This window comes from Balaenoptera borealis, assembly GCF_965194805.1.
Source record: "Balaenoptera borealis genome assembly, chromosome: 1".
In the NCBI taxonomy this organism is placed as follows: Eukaryota; Metazoa; Chordata; class Mammalia; order Artiodactyla; family Balaenopteridae; genus Balaenoptera; species Balaenoptera borealis.
Window position 1 is genome coordinate 110918362 of NC_138860.1, and position 27621 is coordinate 110945982.

The 27621-nt window shown below is 42.8% G+C and overlaps 1 protein-coding gene and 1 long non-coding RNA gene across 2 annotated transcripts; both read left to right on the forward strand.

The window, feature by feature from the left end:
- CNN3 (calponin 3) lies at positions 1 to 27221 on the forward strand. The gene is made up of 7 exons (XM_082385910.1): positions 1 to 287; positions 20995 to 21116; positions 21324 to 21390; positions 22217 to 22354; positions 22706 to 22822; positions 24662 to 24808; positions 26116 to 27221. Exons 1-7 carry the CDS (start codon positions 231 to 233, stop codon positions 26455 to 26457), a joined length of 990 nt encoding a protein of 329 aa, XP_082242036.1. The 5' UTR covers positions 1 to 230; the 3' UTR covers positions 26458 to 27221.
- On the forward strand, positions 795 to 20988 carry LOC309626402. Its single transcript, XR_014243161.1, has 4 exons — positions 795 to 2024; positions 2647 to 2724; positions 5860 to 17430; positions 17730 to 20988. It is a non-coding gene; the product is annotated as an uncharacterized lncRNA (long non-coding RNA).
- Positions 27222 to 27621: the final 400 nt, after the last annotated feature.

Sequence of the window (27621 nt, forward strand, 5' to 3'; positions counted from 1 at the left end):
GTTCGTGCGGGACTCCGGAGCCGACCGGGAGGCTCTGCGGGATCTCGTCCGAGTGAGTAGCCGAGGCACCGCCCGCGTCCCGCCGCCGAGTCCGGGCGATTCCTGCGCCGTCCAGGGGAGCGAACTCCGAGCATCTTGTGGTGCGGCCACTCCTCGGGGCCAGAGCGGGGAAGCCGAGTGCGAGAAACCCCCGGACCAGAGCTCAGCCTCTTCCCGCCGACCGAATCATCATGACCCACTTCAACAAGGGCCCTTCCTATGGGCTCTCGGCCGAAGTCAAGAACAAGGTACGCCTGGGCAAGGGTGGGGCAGGACCCCGGGGCCAGAGGTGGGATGCAGGGCACCGCCCAGGGGACCCTGGGACGGGGGTGGCGTGGGCCGCGCTTCGCCCAGTTCGCCTTGTCTATGGTGGGCTTCGCGGAGAGGAGATGTCGGGGCGGCGCGAGAGTCGCCGCGCGTCCCCGACCTGTCCCCGGCTCCAAGCGCCGGCTCCCGGGCTCTCTTCTGGCTTTGTTCCAGCGCCGCGGGCCGGGACTGGCGGCGGGCGGTGGGTTCCCGGGCTCCTGGAATCCCGCAGCGCCTGCCTTCGGCTCCAGGAGCGGGTCTGAGGCTGCAGGACGCACCCTTCCGGGAAGGGGGCGCTCCTGCGTGGTCGTTCGCCCTTAGGTGGGGTCAGTCCGCGCGGCTGGGGACCCAGCGAGCAGCCTCCGCCACCCGCTCCGGCCCGGGCTCCTGGCCAACCCTGAACCTTTTCTTACTCCAAACCCCAGGCCGAATTCAAGTGTGTGAGTAAAGTTAGGCGGTTACGTGGCCAAACTGGGTCCCCCATTGTTCCTCGCCTTTTCCCGGATGGGAGACCGCTGAGCATCCCACGCACGGACCTCTGGGACCACCGGAAGAACGGGAGCCGTCCAGAACCCTTCACGGTTGTCGAATACCGGTGCCAGTTGCTGCTGCTTCTGCGGGAAGCGGAGACAAAGCCTGAGTGCGCCGTTTTGGGAATATCTGCTGTAGACTTGAGATTTATTTTTATAAAACACTGAGAAGTTTGTAGTACGTTAGACTTCAACGATATCAAGGAAATCTTCGTGGGTTGCTTTTGTTAGGGTTTATTTGCTGAGGCGGGCTGTAGTTTGGAGTGATTGGGCTTTGGTAACCTCGGTTCTGCCACTTTGCCCAGCATAAGAATGCGTTGGGTTTATCTTTAGTACTTTCGGTCTGGGAAAGAGATGAGAGGCGTCCCCCTCCCCAAATCCTCTCCTTCCTTCCTCCCTCCCTGCATTCCAAGCCCATGACATCAGGGGTTTCTTGGGGGAGAGAGCAGCCAATCGGCGCGGAACTGCGCACAGAACGCTCATTGTCTCCTTTCTGCTGTTCTGGCCAAAGCGCCACAAAGGAGGGCTGCTGTGGTTTAATTCTCATTAACCTCCCGGGAGCCGAAGCATGTCAGGATTGCCACCGCACCGTCCTACCGCTTGTAGAATTCACTGGCATTGTCAGAGTTGTAACATCCCAGCGTTGGGGGTGTACGCGCTGTGGAGTGAATTATGTAGAGTCCATGAAGCGCACCATTGTCACACCCCAAGGGAGAATTGTGGCTCTTCTCACCCCGTTATATAGTCTCCAGATCATATTGTAATTCAGTTGTTAATAAGTTCTAAACAATCTCTGAAGCAAGGAGTTTATTTTAGTCTATGTATCCAGAATTGAAATTTAGATCTTTTACCTTGTCAAGTCTGTTGCCCATTTTAGAAAACGATTTTCTGAACATTTTTGTAAAGAACAGAAAAGTGAGTGGTTTGTGTATGATTGATTACAAACCCCACCAATTGAAAACTTGCAGAATATTGTTCCGTTCTTTACAAGGTTTGCAAGCGGAGCTTTAGGAATCCTGTCAGAGGACTCAGCATGTCCAAACTGCTGGATGTGATACCCTGGCCTGGCTTGTGCACATTAATTTTAATTCGCCCTTGTGATTCTTGGCTGGCAACAGTTGAGTCTCTACCTTTTGCATTGTAAATGAGGTACTGATAACTTTGGCAGTCCTTCTAGAGACTTTTCTTGGACGTTAATATCCATGTTAATTTCTTTTGGCTGACTAATGAAGCAACTTCTGCCCTTTGCCTACTTATCATTGAGCAGACTGAAGGAAATGCGTGGACTGAGGCTAGATCATTGTAATTATTATACGTTTTTAAAAATAGTAAACCTCAGCTTCCAGAACCTTTGGAAAGTTAAACTTTAGGTTTATGTAACTGTGAGTTTATCCCTTTAAGCATCAAACCATCCTTAATAACCCCTTTCATTTATATGGCCCTTTCATACAGTATTCTTTCATAGGAAGTCTTTCTATATATATATATAAATTTATTTATTTAGTTTTGGCTGCATTGGGTCTTCGTTGCTGCGCGCGCTTTCTCTAGTTGTGGCGAGCGGGGGCTGCTACTCTTCGTTGCGGTGCGCGGGCTTCTCATTGCGGTGGCTTCTCTTGTTGCGGGCACAACTCTAGGCTCGCCGTCTTCAGTAGTTGCGGCTTGCGGACTCTAGAGCACAGGCTCAGTAGCTGAGGCGCACCGGCTTAGTTGCTCCGCGGCATGTGGGATCTTCCCCGACCAGGGCTCGAACCCGTGTCCTCGAATTTGGCAGGCGGATTCTCAACCACTGCGCCACCAGTGAAGCCCCATAGGAAGTCTTTTGATCTCAGCAGTAGAGCAGCCCTCTGAGGTGGGTAGGATTCCTGGGATTATCCAACATCATTTACAGATCAGGATGCTGAAGCTCAGAAAGATGGGATTTGCTCAAGATCACAGAAAAATGTTGGAATATTCTAAGAATTTTAACTCTAAGAGTGATATCTTAGTTTAGTGAGGTACTTAGGGATGTTCTGCTAGATGTCACTATTGTCCACCCTCCTCCCCGCTATTTTTGCTGTTCACCTGTCAGTTCCTGGCATCATGATTATTCATTTAATGCTGTTTTAATCTCTTCTGGGCTTGGAAATCAAATATCCATGTTTGCTAGTCCTTTGTATGAGATACTGCATTTCAATTGAGGGCTCAGAACCACCTGATTGAATGGGTCTATGGAACATGATCTTTGTCGTTGCTTGGTTTGCACACCTTTTGATTTCTTCCTGCTTTTTCTTTATGTATTGCATAACTGATATGTTGCTTAAATATTAATTTTTTTTCTTAAAATCTCATTAACAAAGTGGGGGGAGATAGTGTGGAATGGACCTTGGAGTGATGCAGATGTGGGTTCTAATCCCCCTTCTGCCACTTACTGCCTTGAATGATGTTGGGCAAATTATTTGGTATTTCTGTCCTAGTTTCCTAATCAGTAAAATGGGGGAAGTGATAGTTACCACCTCTAAACTCTGCATTGTTGAGATGTGTCTGGCTTGCAGTAAGTACTCAATGACTATGTTGTGGCTATTGGTTCTTAGTAATAGAAAACTAGTATTGGTATTATATTTCTTAGACTTGTATGTCACTGCCTCTTTAAGTATTCCATTTCTATTAAAAAAGCCTTTGGTCTTTTTATATTTGAATTGAGGAAGTATTTGATCTTAGATAGTTTTAATTAGTAAACTTTCAGGGAAAAGTCAGTAAATTTAAGATACTTGTTTGATAAGATAATAATACCTGGTAGAACATACAAACTTACTTTTTTTTAATAGGCAAGAAGATGTTTGAAAACAGCCTTAAAAAAGTAGAATCCTTCAGTCTGTGATATAATCAGTATGTCTCTAATGACAAGAAAAGGATCATAAGTTGCAATCTACCAAGACTATAATGGAGTAGAAGGTCCGGAATATAGAAACTGGTGTAGATAGTTCAGTGAGGGATGGAAACACTCGTAAAGTAGTAAGGTCTTACATGTATCATACAGGTTACGCCAGGCCCTTGACTGCATCTTGGGGACCAAAGGTAAATACCTCTGTGCCTTATAAGCCATGGAAACATGACAGGTCCCAAAAGGAAGCACAGCATTTCCTGACACTTGGCTCTGAGCAAGATGTTGGAGTCGGGTACTTTCTTGTAGAGCTGAGGATGCACTGAAGCATGCCCTCACCAGTCTTTAGAGCACGTGGTGCCGGGAGAGCACGTGGTGCCGGGAGAGCACGTGGTGCCGGGAGAGCACGTGGTGCCGGGAGCTTTCTTACGGGTCTCAGGGAACGTGGAGGAAATTAGTTGCGGGGCGGGAGTGGGTGGAGCTGAAATGATCTTACCTGGGCATGTTTCTTGGGAGGAGTCTAACTGAGATACTAAGAAGAATGGAATTGGAATGCACATTCTAACAGTTTCTGCTCCCAGGGAGTGTCTGATTTGAGCAAAGTAGCTTCTCGCAGAATCTTGGTTTCAAAATGGTATCCCTCAACAGATAAAAACCATTTTGCAAGGCTTATTACTAAAATTGTAAGTCATTGAAGAGTAAGTTAAACAATCATACAGTAATAATTAAATAGGACCAAATGTCCCATGAGGCCATGCCGGCCTACCAGCCCAGTGCCACTTGGACAACCGGTTTGCTCTGCGGATCAGAGTAACCCCAGGGTGTCTGTGGACTCCTGTTGTAAACTGTGTCCGAAGGTGGTCTGCCTTGTTTTCTGCTAGAGGAACAGAATCATGGTAAAAATGTATTGATGGGTTTAGCTTTAGCTTTTTTTTTTTTTAACTTTACAGTCCAGAAATAGGTTTTTTAAGATTTTTTTTTCATGTGGACCATTTTTATAGTCTTTATTGAATTTGTTACAACGTTGCTTTTTTAAAAATTAAGTAATTTCTTTTTGGCTGCGTTGGGTCTTCTCTAGTTGTGGCGAGCGGCGGCGGGGGGTGAGTGCTACTCTTCATTGTGGTGCGCAGGCTTCTCATTGCAGTGGCTTCTCTTGTTGTGGAGCACCAGCTCTAGGCGTGCAGGCTCAGTAGTTGTGGCTCGCGGGCTGTAGAGCACAGGCTCAGTAGTTGTGGTGCATGGGCTTAGTTGCTCTGCGGCATGTGGGATCTTCTCAGACCAGGGCTTGAACCTGTGTCGCCTGCATTGGCAGGAGGATTCTTAACCACTGCGCCACCAGGGAAGTCCCTGCTTCTGTTTTAGTTTTCGTTTTTTGGCTGCAAGGCATTTGGTATCTTAGTTCCCTGACCAGGGATCGAACCCGCACCTCCTGCATTGGAAGGTGAAGGAAGTCTTAACCACTGGACTGCCAGGGAAGTCCCCAGAAATAGGTTTTTAATTCAGAACTTTTTGTTTATTGTTTCTTTCCACCAGCGATAAGATCTCCATCTTATTCACTGATGAGATATATCAAGATCTATATTTTAGAATATAACCTGGCACATAGTAGATGCCCAATAAATATTTGCTGATTTCATTAATTTACCCATCAGGAATAGATTTTACCATCTCTAGAAACTGGAAAGTAACCATGTTTGAAAAGTCTGTGTAAAGGAATTCTGTGGTGCAAGTGTGATGTTTTTGAAGGACGTGGTGATTTTTATAGTTTGCTTTTCTTGAGCAATGTCTTTTATTAGTTAATATTACACTGAAAACTTATCAGTAAGATAATTCCTTCTTTGTTGCTGAAGTTCTTTCTTAGACTCCCAGATTAGGGAGGAACAGTAGAGGCCCCTTCTGATGTGCCATTGTGGTTTGCCTGCTTTTTTGGTTTGTTTTCCTGTCTTGACCAAAACAGTTAAAGAAATAGACAGTTTGCTGAATTGAGAAGAGGTACCATGCTACCTCTTTAAAAATACTCAGACTTATTTACTCTGGAATAGTAATGGGGATCATTATCAAGCTCGCTATCTTGTGATCTACAGCTTTTTACACTCTTTCCTTTGTCTGCCTCTGTTCTTTAAGATTCCAAAAATAAGCTTGACAATGAAGACCTTGCTGCTACCATCATCAAGCAGAGGCATATCCTCTATTTCCCTATGCCTTTTCCCCTTCCAGGTGGAATCATGAGGTTAGTGAGTGTCTTCTTTTCACTTAACAGTATATCGGGAACCACAGTTAATATTATCTGTTACATTAAAAAAAATTTAAAAAAAGAAGAAGAAGCAGCACAATTGGATGGTTTTGGTTTTTCAGCCAATTATGACCATTATATCTAAGAGAGAGAGGAAATGTTTATTTCTCATCTCAATATGACTAGGTGGTGGAAAGGAGCTTGTTCTTAGAATTTTCCGCAAGTTTCATTTTCTTCTAGGCATTAGCCTTCTATAGCATATACCACTTGCATTGGCTTTCCTTAACTCTGAACTCGTAGCCATGGTGGGCTCTTAGCTATTATTCATATGTACTTGTGCTCAAGTTTTTGTTAAGGGTTTTTTGAGCCTGGGGTTGATCCACACTGTTTGTGGGGCCTGAAGCTTATATAGTTTAGGGTTTATCATTACAAAAAGTACAAAAGAATTTTGCACATTTTATGAAAACATGACCATGGGAATCTTTGTGAACTTGAAGATGTCGGGTAGGTCCCCTCTAGGTTCCTCTCAGTGAGAAAGTAGAACCTGGTGGCCTTGGAGACTGACTGGGTTGTAATCTTGGTTCTGCCTCTTACCCTGTGACTTTGGGCAAATAACCTGTCTGTGTCTCATCTGTAAAATGAGGATATGCTAGTACCTACCTCTATAGGGTTTTGGGGAGAAATAAGCAAGATAGACAATCCACGTAACGTGTTTCAAATAATGCCTAGAACCAAAAGTACACGTTATGTAAATGTTAGCAATTGTTCCATTTTGCTCTGCTGGGTAGGTTCGGTCCCTGATTTATCTTCTAGATTTTGAGATTATCGCCAGGACTTGGACATTCAGGCACGAATGTGTTTGTATCTGAATGAGGCTTCTGGCAAATAGGGGACCACAGAGCCAAGCAGTACCTCTCGATTTCGCTTCTGTGTCAGGACTGTGATCTGCCCCCAGAGTCCTGGTCCAGGCCTCCTCCCCCGGCAGCCTGTGATGCACTACTGCAGTGGAATCCCGGGGTCTCTCTCCCTGTTCTCACTCTGTCCACATTGCCCACAGGGCCACGGACTTCTGTGTAGAGCTAGAGGCCTTGTTTTCTGGGCGTGCCATTACTTGGGTTTTTCTTCCTAAGAAGTCGATTTCTGTTAGACAAGACACATCTTTCATTTCTTGGTTCAGACAGGGCTCGTATTCCTCCACAGTGGACTGATAAACATATTTACCCTGTAGTGTTGTCACTGCGAGGCCTTCACTTTTAAATGGTCTTTGGAAGGGTCTACCTAGACCTGTGTGAAGCAAGTCCATGAGTAGAGAAGCCTAATTCCTAGCTTTCCCCCGGGTGGTAGGGGAGGGGACCTCTTCAACATCTTCCTTCCTCCCAGGACCAGGAAGCTTCAGGGTGTGAGCCCGGGCACTGTTGGGCGGGCACATCTGCTGTGGGAAGGCCAGGAATTAGGGATGTGAGTGCAGAGAAAAGAGAAGGCCCTCTGGGCTGGGAAGGACTCTTCTGGGCAAGTCATAAGCTAGGCATTTATGGCCCTTTTCCTCTCTTCCCCCACACATTTTCTAGGGGATCCTAGCTGCTGAGTGGTGGCTAGGCATGCTGGCTGGCTATGATATCACTGTTGTTTCTTCTCTCCCCTTCTCAAATGTTTGCACACTAATCTTTCTTTATTATCTCAAGCCTCTCTGCCTGCTTAGCGCTGCAGAAGGCTCTACAAATGGATAGAGAGAGTGCTTTATCATTGCAGTTTTCCCTCCTTCCTTTCGTTTCACGTGGGAGGAAATAGAGAAAATAATCAATACCATGTGTAGTGAGTCTCTCATAATTCAAACATGTGATTCTACTTTGGATGCAAAAATAGCAACAGCATTCATACTTCTAATCGAGTATAGAAATTATACTTATATTTAATAGCATATTTTGAGCTTGTTGGAGTCCTTAGCCCTTAGCAGCTGAGCTGGAACCTTAGGGCTGCTCTTCAGAGTCCGCACACAGCCAGATCTCTCCCCCTGAACGGACATGCATTTGTCTCTTCTTTTCCCTTTCTTCAGAGGCCTGGATGTTGAATAAACCCCCATCCCCCAACCTCACCTCGGCCACACACACAAACACAGGCGTGGGCTTTGCCAGCCAGGCTTTCGTTCCTAAATTTCTTCCTCTCTGGGCTTCGTTTTTCCATTTTCTTTTTCTCCTTTCAGTGACAACTCTGCTATTGACATCCTCTTCTGCAGTCGGTCTTACAGCATTTTCTAAAACATGCATGCGGTAGGAAGCTAGTTTTTATAGGGGCCAGGGGAAGAATTAAAGTCTGAGGCATCTCTGCCAAATCTCTTACTGTGAACTTTTGAACCATGCTGGCAACGCCCTTTGAGACTACAGATTCCGGGGCTGGTTTGAATCAAAGCCGCAGCAAGTTCACGGTGTATCGATCTGCTACAGCGATGGTGGTGGTGGTTACTTTTGGTTGCACTCTCATTTCTCCATGAGTTGGAAGGACTTTATGTTAAGCCACAGTGTCTAAGCCACCACCCTGTTCCTGGTTCTTGGTCCTCTGTCTGCAAGTGGCGTAGTTGCCCGTGCTATGTTCTCTGTGTATAGCTTAGAGTTCCTATCTCAGTTTGGTTAGAGGGGTGGGAGAGGGAGAACGTCCAGTGGTGGAAAAGCCTTAGACTTTGGAGCCAGACCTGGGTCTGAATCCCTGCTGAGCCCATGACCACGGACAAGTCATCTCTGCATGAAGATGATGCATCTACCTTGGGATGCCACCTTCCTTGCCTATGAGAACCTCTTATCTTTTTGGATCCTTATTTTGTGAATGAAATATTTGTCAAGAAGAATGCAAACTGTACCAAAATATAAAAGTAAAGAAGTGAAAGTATCCTGCATCCCTTAGCCCCACCCAACTGCTTGTACAGCTTTAAATATCATTTTAACATTTTAGAAAGTGAATTATAGTTTATTGTGTGGATTTCCGCTATGCATTTATTCATTACTTCCCTACTGGTGGATATTGCCTTAAAAAGTACTTGTGTGGAAAAGTGTGTAAGTTTTGACCTAACATTTAAATGTGTTTATAGGTATTACCAACTTGCTGTCTAAACAGTTGTATAGTTCCCACCAATGGTTCAGAAGAGAAGGAAGATCTCCTCTTGATGTTAAGAACAAATAAAATTATCAAAGCAGCCTTGTCAAAGTTCAAGTCACTTGCTTTAGTTCTTTATTTTCAAGTCTTGAGTCAGTGACATTTGTAACCCCTACGCCATCTGTCACCCCCACCAGACTCAAGTGGGAGTTGGCAATGAGATGAGGCCAAAGAATGGGGCGAGGGCATCTCTTATAAATTATGTGATGAGATAATTTTTTAAATAGAAAGCTCAGACAGCATCAAAATGATCTCTTATCAAAATAGCTATCAAATAGTAGTATCAAGTAAGTGGTTTTTATGGTATATTGGATTTGAAAGAGGAAATCTTTCTAGTATCTGGACAGAAGTGGCCAGCAAAGTGTAGATAGAAGGTTAGGGGTGGACATTTATTGAGTTCTTAAGATTTATGTAAATTAAGTCATTGATTCTTCTCAGCACCTTCTGATGGAAGCGCTATTAATGATCTCTGATTTACTGCTGAGGAAACTGAGGCATGGTGGAGATGGAATTCTAAACAGAGCATTCACTTTCCAGAGACCACGCCCCTAACCATTTTAATTTGAGGCCAAAACTCGGGGAATCGGCATCTTTCAGGGGAGGAGGAGAAGGCAGACCAGAGAGGGAAGCTCCAGGTCCTTTAACAAGAAGCCAGCGGGAAGAGAGACGGGAGGGGGCCGCAGGAGTGCTGCAGAGAGGCCAGGAAGAGGAAACAGGCCACTGGACTTGGCCACAGAGAGATCACTGGTGACCTTTTAAGAGATCGTTTTCAGTAGAGCAAATTTCCGGTGGGGGTTAGGAAGGAGTACTAAGTGAGGAAATGGAGAGGTTTGTCTTGAAATAAAAGAGAAACAGGACAGTGTTTGAGGCTGGCAGCAGGTTCAAAGATGCGCTTGTTTCAGACAAGATAGGGGGTAGTCTGTGCCCACTGATGGACCAAATAAAGGAAGGGCTCAGTACACATGGTGGGTGGGAGCAAAGCAGCAAAGAAGCTTCTTCGCCATGAAGAGCTGGGAAAGGAAAAGGAAAAGGACCAGGAAAACAGAACTGAGGTGGATAAGACGTCCCCTTTTCTGTTGCAAGTGCTGTGTTCCTCTTCTCATGGAACCACTGATGTATGATGGCGTATGCAGCCAGGAGGAAGAGGAGAGGGTCCAGGCCAAGGCCTGCTCGTGGAATACACTGTTGATTCAGTTGCTTCTCTCCGCTGAGTCCTGCTGGGGCCCCTTTGCAGCCTGGGTACTGCTCTCTCCTCAGTCCCTCGGCCCTTGACCTGGAAAGGATGCGAAGCTGGGCTTATTTTGTTCTTTGTGCTTGGGTGTCCCCTAGCAAGCCTTCATGACACAATGTCCAGGGGACCTCGGTGTTGCGGTGCAGCACTCTGATGGAGGGTGCGGTGCTTCCAGAGGATCTCACTTCCTCCCCGCGTTTCTGTGCTCTCAGATGACATTACAGTCAGGTAAAATGTGGAGTTAGTTTTTACTGTTGAGACGTGGAGAGTGCCATGGACCTCACTGAAATTTCACACCCTCTAGTTTTCATTGGGGAGAAAACGGCAGTGATACCTAGCACAGTTAATACCTCTGTAAGATTCCCGTGAAATCTCTCTAACCAGCATCTATCCTACATTTAAAAGGAGGTGTTTCAACTCTGTTCTTCGCTGGTTGGATAAAGCCATCTCTCCAGTGGGCAGACTCAGCTGTAGTAAGCAGAAGAGGATCCCGAAGAGGAGCTCCAGATGTACTGAAAGCTGACTGAGATGCTGGGATCTGTTCCTCCTTGGCCTCCTTTCCACCCTCGTCTCATCAGTAGTTCAGTCAGGGGGCAAGGTGTGTTTTGACTCTGTTCTGGGGTAGGCAGCTGGGAGCACTTGGATGAATGTGGTCAGTGGTCTGGGAGCGGAAAGGGTTTCCCAGTTCCAGAGAGACGAGTTTACGGCTGACACTTGGGACAGTGGGGGTGGATTTCATGCCTTCTTCCTCAGGTCATAATGGACTCCGAGACTCATCCTATGAAGCAGACTTGCCAAGTAATTGATGAGGAATGAATAGACATTCCCTACAAAAAAGTAGCTACAAAAAAGCTACTGCCATGATATGCCTTGTAATTATGGAAAAAGAAAGGAAGATTTTTCAGTGCTATTCACATGCCCAACTCAGATTATTTAGGAGGCATCTAGAGTCCTGCTGAGGAGACAAGTGTTGAAAACCTGGATAGCAGCAAAAAATCTGGATACCTGCAAATACTGTGATGAGTGAGGTGTAGACCCTTAAATATTCTAGAGGTGAGGCAAAGCAAACAAAAACTTGAAGAGCATCTCTGTTTTCCTTTATCTCTGGGGGCTTTTGTTAAGATCCCCTTTCAGCAAGATCTCTACAGTGACATAAAATTCAAGACCCAGCCGGCCTGCTTCCCGAGTGAGAGGATGTCCTCCAGCAAGCTTTCTCATGGGTCTCCTTCCCACCGTTGCTGCATTGGCGCACGTGCTCTCTCCACTCCTGCGTGCCTCTCTGGTTGGCTCCCTAGGATTTCTGCGTTTTTATCCGTGGTCTGCCCTATGTGTGGCATTCAGAATTTCTGTATGACTTCCAGCTAAATAGTTAGATGGTACTAAGCTGTTTCTCCTGCCCCCAAAGTCCCTTCTAGGCCATATGTAGCCATTCCTGGCTGACCAGTCTCTCACGATAGGCTGTGTATGATTCTCCTAATCTTTTCTCCACCCAGTTTGCTCCTTCTCAATACTGATGCCAGTTTGTAAATGTCCCCTTTTAGAGTGTGGCCCACAGAATTGACTACCAGGGTCAGTGGGATTATTAACTAGCTCCTTTGTTTGACTACAAAGCACTAACTCATTCTGTTTTGATCAATGTCATCACCTGGTGAGGTGGTTCGAAGGAGGATTCCAGTCCTTGCTTTGGCAAGTTGATTTCTGAGTCTAGAGGTGACTAATTGCCTAAGATTTTATAGTTCACATACTCCTCGCACACCTGTTTCACTTAAATAATCCCTTCCTTGATTACCTCATGAGGCTGTTTCCATCGAACAAATAAGATGAGCAGTAGTATTTTATAAATAATTGTAGACCTGTGCAGACCAAGATAGCGTTAGCTTTTTTAGGCTCACTGAGTAAGCATTACTAGTTAGTTCTAGAACTTTGGACAGGATTTTACATGTATCTTGAAGAATTTGTTTATTAAGCTAGGATCTTTCTGAATCTGAATTTTGTTTCTTTTTAACTATTCCCAATTTATTTTTTATTAGTTTATTAAGTATGCCCAATAGTTTCAAATTGTTAGCTACCAGAACAGAAGAGCACAGATGTAAATCTAAGCCTCCGGGTACACATCCCTGGGAGCTCCTCCTCCCTTGACGTAGATCAGCACAGTGGGCATGGTTGTTCCTTCTGACCAGGCCCTACTTCTAGGGTTACGAAACTGGACTTCAGGAGTGCCATAGACATAAGGGGCTTTTATCAGAAAGTAAAACAGATATGTCCCTAGTGATCCATCTAAGATGAGATCTAGGCGATGTGACGCCCATAAAAAGCAAGCATTCAAATGCAGATGCCTTTCCGTAACAAGAGAGGTCTTTAGATCTGTGGCATTTCCCTAGTCTGGTAATACTATCGGTAAATAAAAAATCATTTACTGAGTACCCACTATGGGTCAGGCATGGGCTCTAGGGGTAGAAAGATGAATGAAGCCTGTTTTGACCTCAAGAAGACATAGGCAGGTGTTCTTGGATATGCCTCGCATACCTACCCTGGCTCCTGGTGATGACCGCCCTGCCCCTCCGAGTGCACACCCTCTCTCTGTAGTCCACTCGAGCGTGACAGCCGGGTTCTTCAGCCTGTAATGGAGACACCCTTGACTTCGGGTGGGAGTGGGCAGGAGTGGGCCCATCTCTAGGTTCCTGTTACTACTGTCTGCCAAGATTTCTCACATGGTGAGCTATTCAGTGTGCACATCTTTATTAATCATTATTTCTGAGTCTAGATTTTTCTGGGAATCCAGCCTCTGTGATTACTTCCTCACTGTTTAAGTTTCAACTTTCAAAATCCACCTTTAACTATGTATGTTCTAAGCTTTGTAGTCTGATGGTCATTTTCTAGATAGAGAAGACAAAGTCGACCTTCTATCGTTTCTGCATTTTTCCTACCATTTGTTAGTTATAGTATTCGCTTTAGGCACTGGACCAACTCCTCTTAAGTTATTTTAACATCTTTCATTTCTTGTCAGTTTCACAGTATTCATACGTTGAGTCATAGTATCTTTGTATTTATTTGACTATACATGTTTGGAGGGAAAAATTTGTGCTGGTGCCATATGCTGATACCTTGATCTGAAGATCTGGCTGTACCTCTCAGAGAAGGGCCAAAATTTAAAATGCCCTTAGACGTCACTCTGGTTTACCCCAGGCAGATGTGATTTTCCCTAGTTTTGGAATATATAGTAATTTCCTCTCAAATATTTAGTAAGTTCATGCCATAGAATGAGTCTCAGATTCTATAGTGAACTTGAAGAAGGCACGCAATCTACCTTGACATCAATGTAAAGTGATTTTCTCTAGAATTCCTACTCACTACTCCCCATAAAATACAAACCCACTTTTAATTTTTTAAATTAAAAAATTTTTTTTCCAGTTTAAAGTAAAAATATATATTAAAAATACAATTGCTCTCTGATCCCATTCTTTCTTCCTGTAGAAATTGCTGTCTTACATTTGGTATTTATCATTCCCACAGGATCTGATTTTAATCCAGTGTTTAAAGTTGATGATAGTAGACTGAACATTTGTACTAGCTACTTCTTTTTTATTTTCTTTAATTTTATACTTTTTATTTTTATTATTATTTATTTAAAAAGTTAAAAAAATTTATACAATATTTAAAGGTTCCTTTCCGTTTACAGTTTTTACAAAATATTGGCTGTATTCCCCATGTTGTACAATACATCCTTGAGCCTGTCTTACACCCAGTAGTTTGTACCTCCCACCCCCCAACCCCTAAATTGCCCCCCCCCATAACTACTAGTTCTCTTATGTCTGTGAATCTGCTTCCTTTTTGACAAACTCACTTAAAAAAAAAATAGTTACTTCATCCCTTTCACCAGCAGTAAGTAATCTGGAAGAGAATGAGAATTTGCAAACACAGGCAGGAAGGAGAGTGGAGATGTGTGGTGACGGGAATGGATGGTGGGGACGGGCAGTATCTGAGGTGAGCCTGTCTGTGGTGGAATGCTCTTTTTGAATTGTAGACGGTAAAGGGAACAGGTTGCAGTGGGGTTTGGTTCATACCAGTTCCGTACTCAAGCTGATATAAATGGCAAGTGTTAATTCTGAGGTGTGTCAGGCACTGAGATGGGCTTCCTCCTCACAATGGCCCTGGAAGGAAGGAGACAAATTGCAAGAAATGAGGTCACCAGGGTTAAGTTACTTACTTATGTCACTCTGGAACTGGGAACACAGTTTTTGGAAGTTTTTGAAGTTTGACTTCACAGCATGTGATCTTTGGTCTGTTGTATCCCCAGCGTGAATACTTAAAAATTTGCAAAGGTATTTTACATGTTTGGAGGATCTGTTGGGGGAAGGGTTTAAGGTAGGTCAACCCTGTTAAAGCCTGTTCATTCTCTTGCATGAGATATCAACAAGGACAAGTCATAAAGCAAAGGAAGGGAAGCGGCATCTTGATGTTGCAGATGGAAATTTACTGTTCGTTTCTTGTCTGAGTCTGTGGTGGTCCCAGTCTTTCTGGTCTCCCCTTTTTTTAAATACCCTACTTTATTCTTTTTTTGACGAATGTCTTAACACACCTTATTTAATATTTGTCTCTTTCCACTAGAATGTCAGCTTTTTTTTTTTTTATAAATTTATTTATTTATTTATTTTTGGCTGTGTTGGGTCTTCGTTTCTGTGCGAGGGCTTTCTCTAGTTGCAGCAAGCGGGGGCCACTCTTCATCGCGGTGCGCGGGCCTCTTACTATCGCGGCCTCTCTTGTTGCGGAGCACAGGCTCCAGACGCGCAGGCTCAGTAGTTGTGGCTCACGGGCCTAGTTGCTCCGCGGCATGTGGGATCTTCCCAGACCAGGGCTCGAACCCGTGTCCCCTGCATTAGCAGGCAGATTCTCAACCACTGTGCCACTGGGGAAGCCCTAGAATGTCAGCTTTTAGGACAGAGACTTTGCCTTTGAACCATGCCTGTTACAAAGTGGCCATTTGAATGAAGGACAAAAGGAAGGAGTGATGCAGAAAGAAGTGGAAGGAAGAATCCAAGACACACAAGGATCACTTGAAAGAAAGGGAAGCTGACACTGAATATGATTTTACTTAGAGAGTTTGGGGTAATGCTGGATTATTCTGGTGGCTCAAAATGGCATCTAGTGAGAGTTCAGGCACGACTGATATTTGGAGGACACTCTTATAACCACCAGAGACAGTAACCTGTCTGTCTGCTTCAGGTTTTAACGACTGATGGGATAAAAAATGTACTGTGGGAAGGAATATAGAGGAAAGACATGTCTTAATTCTTTAGCAGATTCTACAATATCCTGGGTATAAGCCGGCTGTCAGACAGTTCTCGTACATATATGATCATCACTCTGCCTCATGCAGGTACAGCCCCATCTTTCTACTAAATTGCGTCTTGACCAAATGCTCAAGTGTGGAACAGCACTGTTCGGGTCAGTTTGTGGAGATGTTTTAGAAGCTCGGTTTCCCTCATTACTCAGTATCCCCTCTTAGGGATTCTGCGAGGGAAACTTCTCAGACCTCAGTGCCAGGAAGGGCTGGGCAATTCTTAACAGCCAGAAGGAGCGGGCTTTTATCTGATCTAGTGTCTCCCTTTACTGCTAGGAAGTTTGGGCCCTCAGGGCTTGTGTTGTTGAAGGGGATCTTTTTCTAGTGCTGTTCTGTACACGATTCACTATAAGACATGTGCATGTGGTCTGGAAGAAGACTTGGCAGACAGGACAGGAGCTTACTTCTGGGGAGGTGGGAAAGGGAGTAGGATTTGGAGGAGGGGTGAAGAGAGACCTGTACTTTTTCACTCTGTCTAGTGTTTCTCAACTTTGTTTTCCACATCTCTTTCCCAAAGAGTCTTTTTAGACGTTTTTCCTAATTGCCTCCCGACCTCCACCAAATTTAAAACAAAGGAACAGAGTTTGTTGGGGAGGGTCACAAATTATTGTAATATCTAAGGTGGTTTTCACTCCCTTGGGAGGCGGTATCACCCCCCCCCCCCCCCCACTGAGAACGCGTGCTCTACATACTTATACCTGTTTAATTTTTTTAAAACAAGTGCTGTGGGACTTCCCTGGTGGCACAGTGGTTGAGAGTCCACCTGCCAATGCAGGGGACACGGGTTCGAGCCCTGGTCCAGGAAGACCCCACATGTCACAGAGCAACTAAGCCCGTGCGCCACAACTACTGAAGCCCACGCGCCACAACTACTGAAGCCCGCGCGCCTAGAGCCTGTGCTCCGCAACAAGAGAAGCCACTGCAATGAGAAGCCCGCGCGCCGCAACAAAGAGCCCCTGCTCACCGCAACTAGAGAAAGCCCACGCACAGCAACGAAGACCCAACGCAGCCAAAAATAAATAAAATAAATAAATTTATTTTAAAAAAAAGAGGTCCTCAACAGGTGGCCTAAAAAAAATAAATAAAAATAAACAAGTGCTATTTTAGAAATCCAGAAGAAAGGCCTTTGTACTGGAGGGTGACTCCAGACTGGTGCTCTTAGCTGCTCTGAGGAGAAGCAGGGACAGCAGAGGCCGCAGCCACTCTGGGCACGGGCCCTGGGCTCAGAAGCACTGGATGGCAGGAGGATGGTCAGTCCCATCAGATGCCCTAGAGGCTTTTTTCTCCGTCTTCATTTCTTTGCTTTTTGATTGTATTTGGGGTGGGTGGGGGGGGCGTTTGGTGAGCTTTAGCGAGAAGCCTCTAGCAGGTGTTCTCAGCGACCGTACAAAAGTCATTTGCAAATGTGTCTTGATGTGAGAAGAGTTGGGAGGCCCCGCTGCAGAGAATTCGTGGGTGTTTAGGCAAGGAGGCAGGGCCGTGTGAGGAACAAGGGGCTGCTGTGGACTTGAACGCACCAGGCAGAAATTCTGAAATCCGCTTAGGAAGGTCAAATAAAATAAATCTTAAAGAATAGTAAAGAAGTGAATGTTTATAAACAACTTGGAGGAATGATTTTTAAACAGACTGGAGTGAAATTTCCATGAGGTATTAATGAGATAAGATTAAGTAATTTTTGAAGCTAACTTTCTTGTTCTGAGAAGGAAATACCAGCATTAACTTCCTGCCTGATGTTCAGTAATTAAGGCTTTTTTTTTTTTTTTTTTTTTTTTTTTTTTGGCTGTGTCGGGTCTTCGTTTCTGTGCGAGGGCTTTCTCTAGTTGTGGTAAGCGGGGGCCACTCTTCATCGCGGTGCGCGGGCCTCTCACTATCTCGGCTTCTCTTGTTGCGGAGCACAGGCTCCAGACGCGCAGGCTCAGTAGTTGTGGCTCACGGGCCCAGCTGCTCCGCAGCATGTGGGATCTTCCCAGACCAGGGCTCGAACCCGTGTCCCCTGCATTAGCAGGCAGACTCTCAACCACTGCGCCACCAGGGAAGCCCCTAAGGCTTTTTAGATGAAAATAGTAAATAAAGTTTATTGGCCAAAGCTTACATTTATTTTTAATTGCTCTCAGTACCTTGATTTTAAAAGATGTGTATAACAAACTATTTAAAAATAACCTGTGTAGTTAAAGAATATAATTATATTAGCTTGGGTTGTATTCTAGTATACTTTTAAAGGAAACTTATGATTTCTGTATCCTGTGGAGCAGAGCTGCAGGCCAGAAGCTAAGAGACAACTTGAAATAGACTTTTTCCCTAGATGATTTTGAAGAATTTTTTTCTTTTTTAATTTTGAACTTAAAAAAAAAAAAGGACACATTCCTAAATCTTGCATTCTATTTAGCTGACGTGACTTCAGAAAGCTCATTTATTAGCAGTATTTGGGTAGAAGAATCCTTGCTGCTCCTTCACTTAAAGGAAAACTCTAAGTCAAAACCAATAGTTATATGATGTGGAAGCATACCTAGTTTTCATTTTTAGTTTATCACCTGGGCTCTTGGCTTTGCATGTACATGCTTAAGAATTTTTTCTGTGCATGTGCTATTACATTAAGTCTCAGAGACTGAGTCAGTGAGCCACCCAGAGCCCCACATGTAACTAGTCAGAGTCAGGGTTTGAACCTGGGTTCATCTGAGTCCAGTCCTTGATTTTTCTTTCATCATTCCCTTGATTAGAACAGTGAACAGAGGAGATGAAAATTCTCCCTGGCGTTCCTACTCGGATATTTCATGTTAGATCTGTAATCACTCTGTGGTTTGGGGCACGGCACTGAACCTGTCAGAAACATTTTGAACAAAGGAAACATAAATAGGCTTTTATGTTTTTTTGGTTGAATAAAAATGGGTCTCGTTTGGTTGAGAATTACCACCCCCACTAACCACCACCCCCCAGGAAAGACAAAACTCCTCCAACATAACTTCCAACTCTACATTTGAAAAAATGAAGAGAAAGAATTTCTTTACAATTTTTGCTGATTGACCAAGTTATTTAACACACAGCTTAGAATGGGAGGAGACCTAGTGCCCTTATGCAGCCAGCCTTCCTGTCGTACAGACAGGAACTGGTTCAGAAGTGAGACGAATGAACCGGTGTCCCAAGATGGGGGGAGCCAGGCTCTAGCCAAGGCAGAGCCCCTCCTACCCTAGCATATTGTGTTTCTTTAGATTTATTGAAATGCATCTCCTAGTAGAGAGTGCTTTGCTTTTGAAAAAAATTCAACTCACTCTTAGATATTGCTTTTCATAGCTGATGCTTAAGGAGTACTACTTCCTACTTTTCTTGCTTACCTGTGCCTTTCTGTTTCCCCCTACCCCCAAATTCATATAGAGAGAATTTCTTTTTCTAGCCACCTAGAACAAGACTCCAGTGTGAAAAATATAGCCGTCTTAAAATTTTTCTAATCTATTATTTATCCGTTTTCTAAAGGTGCCGTGTGTAAGTGGATGTGTTTGATGTGTTGAGGAGGTACATTATCCAGGACTGTTGTCTGGGGCGTAACAGGAACGATGGCTCCCTCCTGCGCACCAGAGGCTGCGTGTCCCTGTGGCAGAAGCTTCGCGCGTTACTACCTCCTCCTTCCCTGTCCACACAGCCAGATGCCAGTGTACCTGTACCTCAGACTGGCAGGAAGTCAGAATAGATGTGCGATTTTCAGGGGTTGGGGGTCCCGGGAGCAGGAAATTAACACATTAACATTTGCCTGAGCTCTCTCATAAACTAACCTCCAAGCCAAAACTTGATCCAGGAAACACTGCACAGTGTTAGTTATCTTAACATGAAAATATAAACGCATTGAATTTCCATTTGTGATGCTGGTTAACTAAATCTACAGCTTAAATAAATTATCCATTATTCTTCAAAGGTGTAGACCCATTTCTCTAACTTGGAAAGCAGTGCACACGGTGAGGACTTGCTGTCTCCTTAAATGACACAGCACTTAGTGAAGTCATTTGCCCTCTGGTGAAGCAGAGGCCCCTCCTCCACACTTGGTGGGGGGCAGGGGGAAGGTTTCCTCTGTGACTGGGGTAGACTGGAACTTGGAGGGCCTCTCCATGACGAAAATGTCCTCATGCCATCTCATTTCTTTCGGTAATTAAACCTAATCGTGTGTTACAGAGGCAAACATTTCTACTGATTATTTCCATTTCCAGCAACGCTGCAGCTGACTCCTAAGCTCACCGTCATTACCATCCCCCTGGGCATTGCCTGTGTGTTGGTGGCACTTTCACCTGTGCTAATGAGAAGAAAAATGACACATAATCTTTCCTTCTTCCCAGGTGTGTTCTTCTCCCTAATAACTCTGATTGATAAGGACTGACCCTGGGACAAGGAATAGCATAAGAACTTGAGCATGTGATCTTTAACAGTACTTACGTTGTATTATTATTTTTTTAATTGAGGTTTATGGTCTTATTATGAAGGGATCTTTCAAAACATGTGTTTAGCAGGTATTTTTAGCATGTATGATAGTAAAGCATCTGTGTTGGTAATGTTGCCTTTATCGTAGAATTCTGTAAGTAAAGAGTTAACAACTTTTAACTTTATTAAATGTTTGGGTGTTAGATGCAATGCTGGGTAGGTACTAAGGGTCCAAAAGTGAATCAAATGCTTTTCCTTCCTGTGAGGAGTCTAATACGATACAGACTATACATAAGCAGAATTTCAGTATTCTAGTGTAAGTACAATGATTATTACAAGGAAAGCACGCGCGCGTGTGTGTGTGTGTGTGTGTGTGTGTGTGCGTGTGTGTGTAGGGTGCAGTGTGTATTTGGCTGAATAGAAGGCATAGAAACACCAGAGCTTTCCGGGCAACAAAACTATTAGACTGGTAGGTATCGCAACACTGTGTAAAATAGTTGGATGTATCAGAATCCTGCCGGTCTCACTCCCTCTCACTCTGTTTTGGAATGTGGTAACTGATGACTTAATCTTTAACATTTCCTGTGGCTGGTGCCATATTGTAATACACTATTAGCCCCTGTCACTTCCTGTGTGTCACGAATGGGAATCTGTTTTATCTTGATCCATATTTTCTCCCCCTCAGTCCCAGCTTCCCGCCATGTGTTGTTCAAAATTTGTATGACACCTCCTTAAGCAAAAACTTTTATTAGTTACTCAAGCTGTAATGGTTAGGTTCGCCAGTGAACTCCAATGAGTGTAATTTACTGCAGGTCACAGGTTTGGTCTTAATGGATAATTAAAGCAGAAGAAGGCAGCAGTTTTGGGTGCTTTAGTGAAACTTCTAAAGTTAGTTAACTTGTGTTTCAGATTGCTTCCAAGTATGATCATCAGGCAGAAGAAGATCTTCGCAATTGGATAGAAGAGGTGACCGGCATGAGCATTGGCACCAACTTTCAGCTGGGCCTAAAAGATGGCATAATCCTCTGCGAGTAAGTTTTGGTCCTGATGTGGCCCCTCTTCCAGTCCTTTCCACAGGCCTCTGTCTTGCCCACCTTGCCAATCCAGGGTGTCAAACCTTGATATTCTGCACATGTTTTTAATGCTTTCCTTTACGGATGTCAGAAGAACCAACTTTACATTCCAGTCCTTGTTTGTTGTTCCAATAAATATGGTATCACTTATGCTTTTCTTTTCAGACTCATAAACAAGCTACAGCCAGGCTCAGTGAAGAAGGTCAACGAGTCCTCATTAAACTGGCCTCAGGTAACAGCCAAACCAGCAACCCCCGATTCCAGTCGGTTACTCTTTATGCAGTGAGAACTTGATAACAATTTTAAAATAGACATTTTAGCAGAAATTTGTGCACATGACTATATTGTTTTTTACAGTGTTATTTTTAATGTTTCCGTAATTACTTACAATTAGTTCTGTGACTATTAGATGTTTAGCTTAGAAGTTTTCCTATTACGTATTTAGTCTGTATACTCTCAGAGAGGATTTGACACAGCTTACACAGAGAAATACAACCTATGGTCTAGGTCCTAGAACATAGGATAAATGAAGGAAAAAGCAAGGAATTTAACATAACAACTAAGGGTTGACTGTAGAGCACTGTATTAAGCATAGTCTTAGTTCATGAATGTGTATGATAAAGTAAAATTGGATATTTTGTCTTGAGCATATGCTTTGAGTTATGAGGATAAACACTTAGTAACCACACATTTTTTTAATTAAAATTTAAACATAATAAATTGTGCATTAATTTAATTTTGTACCTTTTGACAAAGAAAATTCCAGCCCTGGATAGGTCAGACACAGTATTCTTTAAAACATGTAAGCAAGATCTTGACTTTAAAGAACTGAAAAAACTTGACTGCTTAAAAATATTAAAAAGATCATTATGTGACCAACTATGAAAATACTCTTCCTTTTCCAGAGAGAGCTACGCTTACCACGTATCTGGTTGAGAATCCTTGCCAAGTAGCTTTCTGCCTGGCATCATGTACCTAGTCATAAAGCCTTAGAATTCTTAGATAATATGAATGTCAGTATTTAGCTCCAAAAGTTGTATGCTTTTTTTTCTTTATAGTTGGAGAATATTGGCAACTTTATCAAAGCTATTCAGGCTTATGGTATGAAGCCACATGACATATTTGAAGCAAATGATCTTTTTGAGAATGGAAACATGACCCAGGTTCAGACTACGCTGGTGGCCCTAGCAGGTCTGGTACGTATACGTCTTTAATGACTGGTTAAAAAATCCCCCACTAGGTTGGTGATTAATTGCATCTTTGCTCTCATAGGAGTTCAGACTAGGCAGGGAGGAGGCTGTCTCTTCCGTAATTATTAGCTTTGTGGAAAGGCTGCCGACATCAGCTGCCTAGTACTGGATAGCTTAATCAGAATACTCACATTTCAGAGGGCTGGGGTGTTTTTGAATGGCTTTGGATGTGTTTTTACCCCTAGCTTGGGTCTTAACAAATGAAACCTTCATCTATGGACAGTACCATTTCTTTGTTGTTCCTTCTGTAAAACTCTGTTGGCAGAATCACTAGTTAGTGTGCATATTTCTGTCTAGGCTAAAACAAAAGGATTCCATACAACCATTGACATTGGAGTTAAGTACGCAGAAAAACAAACAAGACGTTTTGATGAAGGAAAATTAAAAGCTGGCCAAAGTGTAATTGGTTTGCAGGTAAGTAATGTGGTATTGCATATCAGTTACTTATTCAATGTCATTAATTCTTACCATGCAAAGCGTCTCTCATAAGTAAGGAACAGATAGATATACTATAGTGTATATTTTGGGATGGACCTGTGGTGTGTACAATTTATGTCCATTTAAAGCCCATGAGACGATGATGGTTTTAGAAGAAACCTCAGGCGTGCCATCTGACTTAGTAATTGTTTCTCCAGGAAATGATTTTTTTCCCTAATTACATTGTCCTATTTTTTAAAGAAAATATACTTTATAAATTCCTAAATGTTATTGACCAAATGAAGCAATTTTAGAAAACCTCAATAGCAAAGTCATTTTTTTACCCTAGTAAAGCATGATTTATTAGTCCTGCGGAATACTTTGTTCAGGTATTTTTTTCCCTTCATGTTGTTCCCCTGCAGAGTGTCACAAAAACACCACTGCTAAATGGCTAATATGCTAAGAAGGGCTTTACTGTCTGATACCTGCTGGATACGGTGCCTCACTGTGGACTGACTCTACATGAGTTGGATTTATTTATTTATTTCAGCTTTATCAGGGTATAATTGACATATGGATTTATTTTTATACAGTACAAAATCATGTCAGTGGCGAGAAACTGGAAACCTGAATTTCCAGACAGTAATCAGTTGTTTAAATTGTGAGAGCTCCATAAAAGGAACTAGTAATGAAGAAAATGATATACAAGAGTTCAAAGATTAAGGAAAACAAATCAGGTCATAAAATATTGGGTTGGCTACAAAGTTTGGGGTTTTTCAGAAGATGTTACGAAAAACCCAAATGAACTTCTTGGCCAACCCAATACTATAGAGTCAGTGTGATCCCAATTTTATTTTTTAAATGAACATGCATATTTTTGTATGTATATGTATGTGTATCTGGATATGTACACAGAAACAAGCTAAAAATCTAGATGGTTATACACAAATCTTTACAATGAATGTCTAAATGGTAGGATTTCAGTGATTTTTTTCCCCTCCCTTCCTTTTTGCTTATATGTGTTTTTTTTTATCTTCTCCAGTGACAGGTTTGAGTTGTAGTAATAAAGTTTTCCTTTAATAAATCTTGTTTTTTAAGGAAAAAAGACCAGCAGTAGAAATGTGTCCCCAACCAGTAGAACAAGGTGTACTGGTTGGTCCTGAAGCCATGTTATTCTCAGTGGGGAATAAAAGTTAATTATTATTCCTCTGAATATTGCTAAGTTCAGATTCTTCATTCTGCCCCTCTCTGACTCTGTCTAGTGACATGAGAATTAGAGGAATAAAATGTGGTTCTTTTCCCATTAAAATGTTGGTGATTTTAATGAAACTTAATCCCTTGCTAAGCTGCCAGAGAAGACACCTGGCATTTACTGTCACATTTTATGCAAAATATGTTTGGAGTAGAAAAGTATGTTGTTTAGCCAAAGATTGCTCTGTCCCTTTAAACGGCTGAAGCAGGTACCCATAAATTTGGTTATTTGTGCTAAAGAGGGTAGGGGAAAGAGTTGGAGAGGAAATTATTCATAATTCTGCCACTGTAATAACTTTTTGTGTGTCTGTCCTTCTCTTTCTATGTGCATGTTTGTATCTGATGAATTATGTTGTGAGGCTTTATATCCAGTGGAGTTTTTGAAATTTTTCTTTTTAAAGTGAGCACCTTGAAATTTATTTGTAAAAGCATAGATTTTGTATCTAGTTGACTGCAACCTCAGCATTGGAAGGGACTTGTCAATTGCATCCCTTCTAAGAAATCTTTTCAGTAGAACAAAGTTTTGTTTGTGTCATATATATTGTTGACTTCTGATAATTAGTGATTTTATTTTTAACTTAAAAGATGGGAACCAACAAATGTGCCAGCCAAGCAGGTATGACAGCCTATGGGACTAGGAGGCATCTTTATGATCCCAAAATGCAAACTGACAAACCTTTTGATCAGACCACGATTAGTCTGCAGATGGGCACCAACAAAGGAGCCAGCCAGGTAAGCAATACCTTTTTGTACTTGTTTCAAAGAGTACAAAAGGGCTATTTAAATTCACACTTACCTTATTCTTATTAACTGAGTCCAAAGCGGTTATTTTTTGTACGATATATATATATTCCTTCGGGAAAGTAAGATTTGCTGAGAAAGCAAAAGAATCAAAGGGCCTTTTCTGTAGCCACACAAGTATGGTGTGGCCCATGGCTTTTATTGGCAGTTAGAACAGCTGGCCTTTCTACCTAACCAGAAGAAAAAGATACGTTTATTACAGTATTCTTGCTCCAAATCCAAGTGAATTGCTCATTCTAACGCTTCTTTTATTTTTAAAGAAGCCCTCAACTAATTTGGTGGGTAAAATTATCTGGTGTTTTACAAAGAACTCTAGCTAGCATCATGGTAAATGTGTGAATCTAAGGAGATGGAAATACAGCATGGTGAGAATGCTAGTATTCTACCACCACACAAGATGGAAGTATTTCCTGTGAAGAATATATAGGTCACCAGCACCTCGCAAGGCGGTGTGCACATAACCATATCAGAGCGGGACATGTCTTACATCCAACAAGAGTGGGGATAAAGTTTGAAAAAGCTTTTCGTCGTGACCTCATGAGGTGTGGTGTTGTTACCCTTTATGGAATATGTCCTGCCACATGGGGCACTGTCTCAGAGCTGCCACTCAGGTTTGCTTTTTTATCGATTAAATCTGAAAGCATGTGCTTGGCGTAAGTGGAGAAATGAGGTGAGTTACAGTACTCTGAAAAGGAGGGGAGTAGTTGTTCTGAAATAGCTGGCTCTTTGGTGTCTCAGAGCCTTCTGAAAGACTCAAGTCCTTAAGGACTGCTCAGCATAATTTTTGTTGAATGTATTACAGACTTTTGAAATTGGTAACCTGGATAGCGTGTATGGTCATAATAGGCATTCAGATGTAGCTTTCAGGTATGCCAGCATTATGCTTTGTTTTTATATTCGTTATGTCCAATCTTCTTATTCCAAAGTAGGTAGTATTGTCTCCATTTTGCATATGAGAAACCTAAAACTAAAAGTAAGTTAACTTGTTTGAGGCCACATAGCAGTTTTATAGCAGAGCAAGGATTTGAAGGAAGGGCTGACCTTAGCTCGAAAAGCCAGTGACTATTGCTTTGTAAGACAGTCAGCATCAGGATATTTTGGTGAGCTAGCTTTACCCCTGAACCGAATGGAAGTTATTAGTGTTCACATTCGATGGGAATTTCATAATTTATAAAATGCAAAAAACAAGAATAGATTTTACCTGCTGTTTTAACTTTTATACTATGTTTTAATACCAGGCGGGGATGTTAGCACCGGGTACCCGAAGAGACATCTACGATCAGAAGCTAACATTACAACCCGTGGACAACTCGACAATTTCTCTACAGATGGGTACCAACAAAGTCGCTTCCCAGAAAGGAATGAGTGTGTACGGGCTTGGGCGGCAAGTATATGACCCCAAATACTGTGCTGCGCCCACAGAACCTGTCATTCACAATGGAAGCCAAGGAACCGGAACAAATGGGTCGGAAATCAGTGATAGTGATTATCAGGCAGAATACCCAGATGAATATCATGGCGAGTACCAAGATGACTACCCCAGAGATTACCAATATGGAGACCAAGGCATTGATTATTAGATTCACAGAGGAGCTCAGTATTTAGCCCGTTGTTTTTATCCAGTGAGAACCAAGCTAGCCTTGAGTAATTTTTATCTTGTCTTCCTAAAACACTATTATGCTTATTGTACCTAAAGGAAATACTGCCTTACATACATTCCTTTTTCCTTTTTCTGCCTCTTCCCTAAATAGTTGCCTTTTAGTGCTGTAACAGTTAAATCCTACAGCATAACCAATAACTCGCGTATGAAGTAAAAAGGAATACTGTGAAAGGGGAGTACTCTTGTACAGTCAATTCTTTTATTAAAGATCTATGCATTTTTACAATCCTCTACTTAAATTGGTATTTTCAAACAATAGGAAGCTTTTTTTTTTACAGTTTAGTATCTGGTTTCTACATGGAAGACTAAACTCATGCTTATAGCTAAATGTGGTCTTTGCCAACTAAATTTAAGATGCAGCATTTTAGAAATTTATATATCAATGTTTCTACAGTATTGTTTGCTAATTTTTAAATAAAGTCCTGATCAGTGTGCATTTGTGATTATATGTGTACTCATTCTTACCTAAGCCGACAAGATCTTTTCCGAGTGGTGTTTTGAAAGGAGCGTGTACAAAGCTGGCCTGCAGACATCGAGGTCTGGGGGGTGCGTTTGCTCTTCCTGTTTGTGCCAATGTATCGATGTAGAGTTGCTCTGTTTTCTTCCACTGTATTTATTGCTGCATTTCTCAGCATAAACTTATCCCATTGTATTTTTTATAAATAAATATTTTTTTTGAACATTCCTGTGAGCCACAGGCTGATTATTTTCTGGCTAACTTCCAGATGGGTAGAGTCAGATTTTTTTTTTAAGTATTCTTTCCCAGGTACTGTTATAAGATACTTGAACATTTCTTTACTGAATCTGTACACCAGTGCACTGAGTGCTTGAGAAGGAGGCTTAGAAAAACGAAGGGACCTGCCCATTGCACACAGGAAATGCCAGCCAGGATTCAAACTATCATCTGACCTTTGCTTATTCCATTGTGACTCATCTGCCTCCAGTTCATTCTAAATCCAACTTGGAATAATCTTAAAATCATCTTGGGGAACATTGGTGGGGATGGGGTGGGGGGATTTTATATTCATATTCTAGCGTGAATAAATATTAAGAAACATACTGGATCAGGAATAGGACATGCTGT

Coding starts and splice junctions, on each gene's coding strand:
- CNN3 (XM_082385910.1), top strand. CDS start 231: ATGACCCACTTCAACAAGGGCCCTTCCTATGGGCTCTCGGCCGAAGTC. Junction 22,823..24,661: donor AAAGTGTAATTGGTTTGCAG/GTAAGTAATGTG, acceptor TTAACTTAAAAG/ATGGGAACCAACAAATGTGC. Junction 24,809..26,115: donor CCAACAAAGGAGCCAGCCAG/GTAAGCAATACC, acceptor TTTTAATACCAG/GCGGGGATGTTAGCACCGGG.